At 36.8% G+C, this 11,657-nt stretch overlaps 1 protein-coding gene across 1 annotated transcript in view; it reads right to left on the bottom strand.

The window, feature by feature from the left end:
* Window positions 1-4,270: 4,270 nt before the first annotated feature.
* The window catches only part of LOC128168869 (inositol 1,4,5-trisphosphate receptor type 1-like), a 12,390-nt gene continuing 5,003 nt past the window's right edge, over window positions 4,271-11,657 (bottom strand). The window contains exons 3-13 of the mRNA XM_052835023.1: window positions 11,425-11,617; window positions 10,891-11,013; window positions 8,634-8,809; window positions 8,306-8,470; window positions 7,460-7,652; window positions 7,085-7,171; window positions 6,693-6,823; window positions 6,138-6,303; window positions 5,799-5,959; window positions 5,022-5,183; window positions 4,271-4,852 (exon numbers count right to left, since the gene is read on the bottom strand). Of these exons, the coding sequence (XP_052690983.1) occupies window positions 4,787-4,852; window positions 5,022-5,183; window positions 5,799-5,959; window positions 6,138-6,303; window positions 6,693-6,823; window positions 7,085-7,171; window positions 7,460-7,652; window positions 8,306-8,470; window positions 8,634-8,809; window positions 10,891-11,013; window positions 11,425-11,617 (1,623 nt within the window). The 3' untranslated portion in view covers window positions 4,271-4,786. The remainder of the gene's footprint in view (window positions 4,853-5,021; window positions 5,184-5,798; window positions 5,960-6,137; window positions 6,304-6,692; window positions 6,824-7,084; window positions 7,172-7,459; window positions 7,653-8,305; window positions 8,471-8,633; window positions 8,810-10,890; window positions 11,014-11,424; window positions 11,618-11,657) is intronic.

The raw sequence follows: 11,657 nt of genomic DNA, 5'->3' as shown, positions 1-11,657 counted from the left end.
AGGCCTTGGCTGTTGTGTATGCACTTCACCAAACACGCTACTATGTTCTTGGTTGCAAAGACCTTCTTGTTGCAACTGACCACAAGCCACTACTCCAGATTCTGAACGATCGATCGCTCACGGACATCGACAACAGACGACTCCTCAACCTTAAAGAGAAAACTTTAGGGTACAGGTTCACGATTCTTCATGTACCAGGCAGAAAGAACCTTGGGCCAGATGCAGCGTCACGGTATCCTGTTGGACCACCAGATCGTCTGAACTTACCTGGTGAAGCACCTGAACTTGATTCCCTAGTTAACATGACTGCTCATTATCATGATACACTTACCAGTCTATGTCTACATACAGAGGATAATGATACAGCTAATGACACCTCCACAGTTGCTGCTGCCACTTGTGCCTTGAATGCTGTTATCACAGTTGTTACTTGGAGCATGGTTCGTGAGGCCACTGCATCAGACCCTACATTTGTAAACCTCATCAGGCAGATGGAAGCAGGGTTCCCAGAAGACTACAAGGAGCTACCAACAGACTTGCGTCCTTACCACCGCTTTGCATCCAGTTTATGCACCGTTGATGGTGTAGTTCTTATGGGCCAACGAATTGTTATACCTCCAGCTCTTCGCAAACCAGTACTTGATGCTTTACACGCAGCCCACCAAGGAGTCAGCGCTATGCGTGCAAGGGCTATGGACTCTGTATATTGGCCTGAGATTACAGTAGATATTGCCAGGGTGAGAGACCAGTGTGTTCACTGCCATCAGATGGCCAAGTCAAACCCTATGCAGCCACCATCTGACATAACACCTCCAGATTATCCATTCCAGATGATTTGCAGTGACTACTTCACATATAACAGTAATGACTATGTAGTTATTGTTGACAGGTATTCAAACTGGCCAATGGTATACAAGTCTGAATCAGGTGCAGAAGGACTTGTCAAGAGACTTCGTGAGACTTTCGTGACATTTGGCATCCCAGAGGAGTTGACGTCTGATGGAGGTCCACAGTTCACAGCAGGGAAGACTCAAGAGTTTTTAAAAGCCTGGGGAGTTCGTCATAGACTTTCATCAGTTGCAAACCCACACGCTAACTGCAGGGCTGAGATTGCGGTAAAGACAGTAAAACGCATGCTGGTGGACAACATTTCTGCTGTTGGATCTCTGGATGTTGACAAATTCCAGAGAGCTTTACTGATGTACAGAAATTCGATTGACCCAGAGACAAAAGCATCACCAGCATTGATTCTGTTTGGACGACCCATTCGTGATGCCATTCCCATACTGATGGGTAGATATTCTCCACATGAAACATGGACTGAGTTAATGTCTCATCGAGAGATGGCTCTTGCCAAACGTCATTCAAGGGAACATGAACGGTGGAATGAACACACTCATCACCTGCCAACACTACAGGTTGGAGATCATGTATACATTCAAAACTTGGTAGGCAACCATCCCAGGAGATGGGAACGTACAGGAACAGTTGTTGAAGTACGCCAATACCACCAGTATGTTATACGTGTAGATGGCACAGGCCGAGTAACTATCCGCAACCGCCAACACTTACGAAAGTTCACTCCTTTTCAAACCAACCAAACACAAGGTACTTTGATGGCACCAACTGCAGTTCAACATCAAGAAGTGATCTTGAGCTCTCCAACTACATCCAAGACGACACAGCCACAAGTGCCCAAGATTCCAGTGTCTTTATCACCAACAAGAATCTTAAGTCAACCAGCTGCATTGAATGAGACACCTATTATAGTCCCAAACCAAAAAAAGGCGACTCAGACTCAGACAATTCAACAGCCTACACAAATAGATTTGGACCAGTCATTCCACCACACCCCTGAACCAGATGTACCTTCTAAGTCTAGGATACCACGTGCTCTATCCCGTCTTCAGCCACACAATAAAGCTGGAGAAAAGGAACTATTGACACCACGAAGACCGCCCCGCCGCAACACAACAGAACATAACATTGATGAATCAGGAACTGATTAATGAATTATGCCTAGACATTGATAAGTGAATCTAGAGACTTTGCGTTTAAAATTGTGAAAGGACATCATACGTTTAATCTTGTTCGCGTCCGGAAGACTTTAACAGAACATTCCTGAAGATTTATTTTCTAATAGACTTGACTTTATTTGTTTAAGTTTTTTTTTTTCGTATACAAAAAAACTTATCCCCGGGGGAGGAGATAACTAATCATTTACTAATGTACTGTGTATATATATATTTCAGGTATCAGTCATCCTTATTATTAAAGATATAAACCTAGGAAGATGTTGACTCTCATTTAATTAATTGTTGATCTACGGACTCGATATGATTCTTTTTTCACTTTCAAAAAGACCGATTGAATAACAATGGGAATTCTCTATCCCTTTTAATCATACTATAATGTACGAGGGTTGTCCAAAACGTTCGAGGACACATGTAATCTTATTCCAAATAGCGGCGCCATTATCACGAAAGCATTATAATATTTCAATATAGAGTATATGCATAAAAATCAGAGCAATGTACATTTTTGTATTGGAGTTATCATTAAATATACATTGTCTATATAGGCCGCACGGCCCAGTCTGACGTTGGCTTATAACGACGTTTCTATAACGTCGTAGTCCTGAGTTCACTTGAGAGTAGTTTGCCGCATTCACCGTTTGGTCAGAGGGTACAATAGCATACTCCATCAAAATATCGACTGTATAACTTGTGGATAAGTAAACTATTTCGATGGTTTTCATGTTTCCTTAATCGTTTGTTTTGTTTCTATCGGTGTTTAACCTCAGTTTGTACAATTTTATGATGGCGCGCTGTTCCGTGCCGTCAGATGACGTCGCTTTTTCACAACAAGAGTGAATATTTCATTGATTAATTTAGCACATTTTTCGAATTATGACCGTTATTTGGTTTCTGTTGGACGTAGAATGGGTAGAAAAATGTTTGAAATGCAAAAGGTTTTGTCATAATATGGGGCTAAATATAGCAACATGGCGGAATTAATGCAAAATCGCACTTATATACAGCTGTTTGTAAATGATTCTGATGTCTCTGGGTCTTCTCTCCACAAACTTGAAACTTGTAAAGATGAGATATTTCAACATTAAAAACGTAGCTTTTTAGAAAAAGACGGAGAGATGACCCAGAGATGAATAATCATATACTTTTTCAAAATATTTTTGGAGGATAATAAAACAAAGTCCAGAGATATGACAATATTGTCTCAAACACTACTTTATACCCCAATTTCAAAGTCTCGCATGGCTCACTGGTTTCGTTCTGGATTTTGAAGACATTCTCGCAGTGTTTTGGGTTCAAATCCTGCTCGAGACTCAAATCAATTTTTTTTCCCTTTCCTTTTTAAGTGTATTTTGGTATAACATTATGCTGAATTATACTAGAATACCGGTATATTTTAATTAGCCGTTATTGATTTCTGTCGTATGAACACTATTTTCTGTTCTTATTACTAGTTTATTATGATATACAGTATAATTCAATTAAAATCTATATGCATGTGTATTAAAATTTCCAATATAAAGTTTTATCGGTTTACCCCTCATTTCCCTTTTCAGAAAGCTTGTGACTTTTATTCAATAGCCAGTATAGACTTGTACTAATACTCTCAACACAATATAGTTTGAGTAATCAATTTTTGTTCAAACTTGTACATAGCATTTCGAGGATATAGACATTTAAACCCCAATTGGTTCGTGTCGATGGTTCCTGCAAAATCAATATCTTGTGCGCCCAGATTCTTTGGTTGAAATCTGCTCAGTGGTTCTTGAGAAGAAGATGAAAATGTGAAAATTTACAACGACAACGACAACGATGACGACGACGACAGACAACGGACAAATTGTGATCAGAAAAGCTCACTTGAGCCTTTGGCTCAGGTGATCTAAAAAAGAGCACAACTAAGTTTTAAGACACCAGGGCCAGAAAACAGAAGCACCAACAATAGCCACTGTAACACACGGAAGATACCGGTAGTCATACATGTAAGTGTTCAGGTTACAGTTATTTTATAATGTAGAATAGAGATACTCAATTATCTTACTTCAAACAGCAGCTTCAACCTTACACACGTTCATTTTACTTTTATAAGTTTACGTTTATTGTTTTTTATTTATTTTGCCCTATTTTGAGATTTAATACTGTATTTAAAATTTTGCACTTATTTCAATTGTCCTCTGCCATTTATTTTAATATCAGAAGTTCAGACTGGGATTTTCATAAACAAAAAACAAGATATATAAATGACCAATACACATGTATTTCTATGTTCAATATATTTCTTAGTACTTACAATATTACAGGTATGTGCAATTATAAATACATAAATAAGAAATTGCAGTCCATTTAAAATCATTTAACTTACTAAACAAATATTTCTTCAAGAAAAAAATAAATAATCAAGATCATTAAATTCGTTCAATGTACACATGATACAATATTGCATATACATTTGAAAAGTAACATATTAACAAAGGAGAACGGATGGAAATAAGGGTACAGACATCCTACACTACAACATAATTTGTTCATAAGAAAAGACCTCATGTCAACAGGGAATGCTAGTAAAGCCTTGACTTGAAACAGAGCTGCTAAAAAGCAAATTGGAATGAATTTAAGGGAGGCAACTCTAGGTTGGACTGGACATGAGCATTCAGTTGAATAGATACACTGTGTCCAGTGCTATGTCACTGATTTTGGCAATATCTTGATATGCTGGAGTAAAAGTGAGATATGAACCACTCCTCTTCCCGGGACTACATGTTCATTGTAGCAGAAGTAAGGAACTTAGATCTCTTCTTCTGTTTGATTTGTTCTGTCATCTTTTAGAGGGAAAGAAAGAAAAAAATTGTTACATATTTTTTACAAGTGTACACAGTATATTTTCGCATGGTATGTATACATTTAAATCTTTTGCAATAGATCATGTGCAAAAATCAATATAGAAAAGGGCAAGGGTTGCAGTTTTGTAGCATCTGAGAGAAATCTGACCTGTTCTTTGAGCTCGGTGAGCTGTTTGGACAGGTTCTTGACCAGCTTGTTGGTGGTGTCGAGCTGAGCCTGGAGGTTCCGATAGTCACTCTGCTCCCCGTCCCCGTCCTCATTGGTCAGCGACATGGCTCTCATCCTGGGGAACCAGTCCAAGTTCTTATCCTGACAAAGCGAAAATACAGTCATTTTTCCTCTGATATTGTGTATGAGGAGGCATACCTCCTAACCAAGGATCGAATAAAGAATTTGTAACTTGAATGTGTAGTATAATGTCTTAAATTCAAACTGTTCTGAAATATAAAAGCTGTATGTATTGACTGCATCAGTGAAAAAATCCAACATGTTCAGTTTAAGTAATCTGCCACAGGATGATCAAAGGTCAATGTTTGACTTCACTTTTAACGTAATTGTCAATATTTTAGTAAGCAATGAGATATTCTCATCTTAATTAACCACTTCCAGATAGGAGAGGATCGTAAATATTGGCCTTAATTTACAATGATATTGCCATGCTTATATTACATGTACCAGGGTACTATACATACAATTAAAAGAAAATAGGTCCTCATACTGAACGTATACCTAGCTTTGGCTCTGAAAAGTCTCTCCTACACAAATATGTATAAATGTTCATCTATTAAGCAATTCAGAATTTGTCATGAACATTGACACACTCTTCCACCTTTATTGACAATTAAGATACATGCAGCTGAAAACGTTGATAATGACTCATCAAAATTCAATGTATGTATGGTAATCAGGATGCAATAGACATACCTTGACCATTGTGTACACATAGCTTTCTGGTCCAGTGAACTCGGTGTGGTCCTTAACCTTCACAAGGACAATGAAGTTCAGATAATGCCACATGTTGTGTTCATTAGACTTATGCTCATCAAAGGACACAGACTTGTTGTCAAAATTGCTGCGGTTCAATCCTAGAGTAAAACAACACAAAGATATACAGGGAAAATTCAAGCTAAATATAATCAAATGAATAGTTTATTCTCCAAACTTTAATGATCACTGTATCATAATGTATAAAATTTCATCAATTTTCATTTTTTTCATCAATCATGCTGACAATTACATGAACATGGGTTTCAGCTTTCTTACCACAAACAAAGCAAGTATTTTTAAGAATTTCATCTTTTTGCTGCTTTTCACTCCTGAGATCCGCGAATGTGTCGATGATGACACCAAAGATGAGGTTTAGAACGATGATGATGACAATGAAGAAGAACAGAAGATCGTAGACGACACGGGCAACAAACAGGTTCTCCTGCAAAGATTCGGAAACAATGTCATCTACACATTCAAAGAACATTTAAAGGTGATCCCGAATCTTTTAATTTAGAACTGATAAATGTAAATAATTGATGAACCATATATTTTTATTGGAGCTATTGCTTTGTTGAGAGCATTTGCTCTTTAAACATATTATATTTTAGTCTTTTCTAAATTTTTTGGTCAGTGGGACTGATCAAATTCCTATCAGTATAAAGCCCATCTGATCAGCAAAACATCTTTCTATTTCTAGTTCTACTAGTCAGAGCAATAATTACAACTGCATTCCACTACTTCAATGCTAATTCTTTTTAGGAGTTTACTCCTAATTTAGTTGTACAAAAAGACTTGGACGTTAATACACTGGACACCTGAAGTACTGACCTTGCTGTCTGGCTTTCTGAGTAGATCACCGATCCCCCCGCCATTCCTCAGCCCGTGGTTCAATGAGGTCAGGATACACATAATTAGGGAATCACATACTCTCTGCTTGCCATCCTCTCTGGAGTCATCCTCTACAAAAAGAATCAATTTATCCAGGAAAACACTTCTATGTATGACTGAGGAAAGGTTAGTTAAACGAAATGGTACAAACTATTGTAATGCATGATGAAAACTACTATAATAATCCACTTCTTAGCAATGAAATAATATCAAACATCAGAGAACAGTCTGATTAATGAAAACAAGGTTAAAGACAGGAATAAACAATTTCAGTCCACTCTCCTAATGACTTAAGTTGGTAAATTAGATGCCATTGTCGTAGAGAGACATACCGGCTACTTCCTGTCCCGCAGACACTGAATAATCTACTCCAGTGCAGTTTTCTTTGTCACAGAAGCCATTGGCTGTTTCATTAACTGCTGTAAAATAGAAAAGTCCATAAATAAATGTCAATGAATTAGATAAGCAACAAAATTTATCTTGAGATTATCGAGAACTGTCTTCAAATGTTTCCATATTGATCAATTTCACACTAAAATTGAATTTTTGTCCAAAAAAAACCCAATTTAATATTTCAGGTGTAAGAAAGACAAGAGACTTTTAGGAGCAGAACTTTCAGTTAATGGCCAAACAACCAACACAATTCTGACAAAAAATGCCTTCACTCCCATTCTTACTGACAGAACAAGTAAGCAGACATTTCCTACCTTCTGCAATAAGCTTTGGAACCGGCTCCACTTCCATCAGGAAATCGTCCTGGAAGCAGATATATCCTATGATGGAGAAGAGATAGATGATGATGACTGCCAGCACGGCCGTCAGGATGATGGAGCGACCGTTCTTGGTGACCGACTTGATTACGTTCCACAGTGTCTCCTCTCTGTTGATCACATCCAGGAGCTACAACAAAGTCCCCAATACAACAAAGTCCCCAATACAATGATTCTAAACAGACCAAATGTCTAAGTTCTAGACAGACAAATGTCCAAGTTCTTTTAAACAGACCAAATGTCTAAGTTCTAGACAGACAAATGTCCAAGTTCTTTTAAACAGACCAAATTTCTAAACAGACCAAATGTCTAAGTTCTACAAACCACTAATGCAGAGTTTCATTCCATATGACAAGCATCATACACATAAAATCAAAAAGCTTGACCATGATTTAGAGCCAATAAGATCAGCAAAATTGTTTCGGATTTTTTTGTTAAAAAGTAACAAATTTTTTAAAATCATATTTTCTAAGTCTAAAATCTCACTATAAAATGTACAAATATCTCAATCAATTACATGTTAAGTAAATGAAGCTTGTTATTCTTTTAATGCAAAGTAATACATGCTCTCTTGTAAAAGTAGCTCAGTTATGTCACACCCTCATTCTGTAACCTGCTACTGGATAACAATATACACAGTCTTGTATATACCCCAAATAAAGGCCTGCTGAGCAGAGCCAGCACTTTTATGCACTCACAAAATTTTCTCCTCTAATTTATTACAAAAATTTTAGCAATCATTCACTCTGCTGTGCAGACCTCAGATCAGTAGTGGTAACTCACCAGTATGCTGTAGAAGAACTCGTGCACACAAAGGCCCAGGATACACACCACCAGGTAGATGATGTGGTACATGAACCTAAAGTCGGTCAGCACCTGCCGCGGCTGCTTGGTGAACGTGCCCTGGTTCCCCATCATACTTATCAAATATATACCTTTATTTATCACCTGCACAAAAAAAAACAAAACCTGTTTTATCATTTTGTTGCATTATGTAGCAGCTAAGGATACTTGCAACTATCCTGAATTTATTTAAATTTGGAAGAAAAAAAATCCCTTTCAATGTTTAACTCTCAGCTTTAGAAATAGGAACAATATCTTTAGTACTTACATTAAATGCACCTAATAACCACAGTGTGTACTCAAGTCCAACTGAAAAAATAAACCGGAAAATGGTGGATATAAAAAAGGTGCGTATGGCGAAGGGATTGACTCCGACCATGGTAACCAAGGCCAAGGAACCAAACATGGCCGTCCAGATCAGGCCAGACAGCTTAGGATCCAGCTCTGTAACAAAAAGCACTCAAGGTCATCAGGACACAATGTATGGCTTATTATTCACATAAATAATTTCTTAATAAAAGGTAAGCATTTATGTCATACCAGACTACAAAACATTATACAATTCTGTTTTTAGGGTCTTCCGTTTCCAACGGAAGACCCTATTGTTTTTCTTCGGATTCTTTTTCATTATTATTATTCTTCCTCTGACTTTTTTTGTGGCTTATATCTCAAAAACTATTCAACCGATTTCCACGAAATTTTCAAAACTTATTTGGTATCATAAATACTCGAGGTTATTAAAATTTAAATTTATGACGTCACTTCCGGTTTCAGAAATGGACGATTTTGTAAAATTTTAAGGGTCATTTTGTCCACGCATCTCCTCCGAAACTAATCAAGATAGAAGCTTGAAATTTTCAGGGATTGTAGATAAATGTATGTAGATGTACCCCATTGCCTTCACTTATGAAAATTATGCAAGGCTTCGAAGCTCGCCTGAACCTGAAAATAAGCACCAAATTTTTCCGTGAAATTTTTGAACATTTTCTGAAATATCTTTTAATGTATACATATTTTGTGAAATAATGTAATGCAAATGATGTTTATTCTTGCAAGACCTTTAATTTGATATAAAGGAAAAGGGGCTAGCCCCTCAAATTAGGGGCCTAGAGGGCTCTAAAGTCTTCTTACAATAACCTTTTACTGAACAACAATTTGTTATCAATCATAGAAGCAAAAATGTTTATCGTACAACTGTTTATCTATACAGTACCATAGCTTAGTCATATATTACGTAATTAGGGGTTTCAAGGGGCCAGAAGTTCAAAACTTTGATCATTTTTATCGGAAAAAGGAGAAACATTTTGAAAAGCAATGTAGAACAAAAGTTGCTCAAAATAATGTTCTGTACAATATGCCAACTTAAATTTTTGATGATGGCCCCACTAAGGATTTTAAGGGTCGGCCCCTTAAACACATTTATATAGATATCTCGCGAATGGTTAACACTTTGTGAACACTTGTTGAACTAAATATGTTTATATTTGCAAGACCTTTAATTTGATATCAAGAAAAAGGGGCTGGCCCCTCAAATTAGGGGCCAAGAGGGCTCTAAAATCTTCTTACAATAACTCTTTACTGAACAAAAATTTGTTATTAATTATAAAAGCAAAATGTTCACTGTACAGCTGTTTATCTTTATAGTACCATAGCTAAGTTATATATTACGTAATTAGGGGTTTCAAGGGGCCAGAAGTTTAAAACTTTAATCATTAATATCTGAAAAAGGAGAAATATTTTGAAAAACAATGTAGAACACAAAATGTTATGAATAATGTTCTTAACAATATGGCAATTAAAATTTTTTGTTGGTGGCCCCGATAAGGAGTTAAAGGGTCGGTCCCTAAAACACAGCTGTTCAGATATCTCGAAAACGTTTAACAATTTGTGAATACATGCGAACAAAAAATGTTTACATTTGCGAGACCTTTTATTTGTTATAAAGAAAAAGGGCTGGCCCCTCAAATTAGGGGCTAAAAGGGCTAGTAAGTCTTTTCATGATAACTTTTTTATAAGCAATAATTTGATATTTTTCATTTAGCAAAAACAAAGAACGTTTTAAGCTTAATCTAACGCTGAAATTCGTTTTAAAATCGGACCATGCACAATTGGGGTTTGAAATTTGATTTTTCCGGAAATACTGATTCCGCGTTCTTGGTTTAAAAAAATAATTGGTACCAAAAATAATCGTGTCAAGTCGTACATGAACACATTCGGGTTTATTTTGTTAAGACATTCTTGAAATCGGAAAGGTTTTTGTTAAGCCGTACTAAAAATCAATCGTATTTTTGTTAAGTCGTACCAAGAATTATTCAATTTTTTTCTTATTGTTTTAGTTACTCTTGTTCTTGGCTTAAGAACACTGCTTCTTACAGGTACTTCTAGCTTTTCTCTCGACATTAACGGAAGACCCACTCGTTGCTTTGCAACGAGCTTTGCTCTAGTCTTATTTATCAATTGTGTTTATAATTACCAAAACCCTTCAAGGTTTTTTTGTTTTTTGTTTACAAAAGTGAAACATTTACCTTTTTTGACCTCATTAAATGGGTAGAAGAATGCCACTAGGAAGTTGAGCAGCACAGCAAACTGAAAGGTGATGCTGCTCCACAGGGACATGTGACTGCTGAACCAGGACAAGTACGGGTTGGCTGACCAAACAAACAAAAATATAAATACAAACACAACAAATCAGGTGTCTGGTCAGGGATTAACAGAAAGGTCAACAGTCTATAACACTCCTACAAATTTCTTTCGGTTTATTTTGTCAATTTAATTTCTGGAGACATTTCAGTACAGTTTTCTGACATTTTTTATCAATGTTATCAAGCTCTTGCTGCTATAGACTGGTATTTGTATGATTGTATTCAGTCAGAGGTTAGCAATTTAACTTTCAGACCAGAACACAATCCTTATTAGAAATATAACCCAAGTTTAATGTGCACAAAAAAATCAACTGTTTCATATTTCAATACAAGAAATACCTCCAAAAAAAATTCCTTATCAAGTATTGGATGTAAACATCTTTTATTACAATAATTACAATGACTAAGTTGACTCACCCCTGAGTTTTTTCTGCCACCTCATCTCGGCGAACATATCCTCAACCTTCTCGAAGAAGTCTGCGACCTTTGAGCCCTGTTCGTCACGCTCAGTCGTGTAGTAGATGCGAGTCTTGGTTTCCTCCGTCAGGTACTCGCAGATGTCTGGGATTGGGAACACGATTCGCTCCATTGTTCGATCCTGTCGCACAATCTGATTTAAGAACAGACCATATGTTTTAAAACTTCATAGG

This window comes from Crassostrea angulata, unplaced genomic scaffold (assembly GCF_025612915.1).
Source record: "Crassostrea angulata isolate pt1a10 unplaced genomic scaffold, ASM2561291v2 HiC_scaffold_62, whole genome shotgun sequence".
NCBI classification, from domain to species: Eukaryota; Metazoa; Mollusca; class Bivalvia; order Ostreida; family Ostreidae; genus Magallana; species Magallana angulata.
The sequence above is the reverse complement of the archived record's forward strand: the minus strand, read 5'-3'. Positions and strand labels throughout refer to the sequence as shown.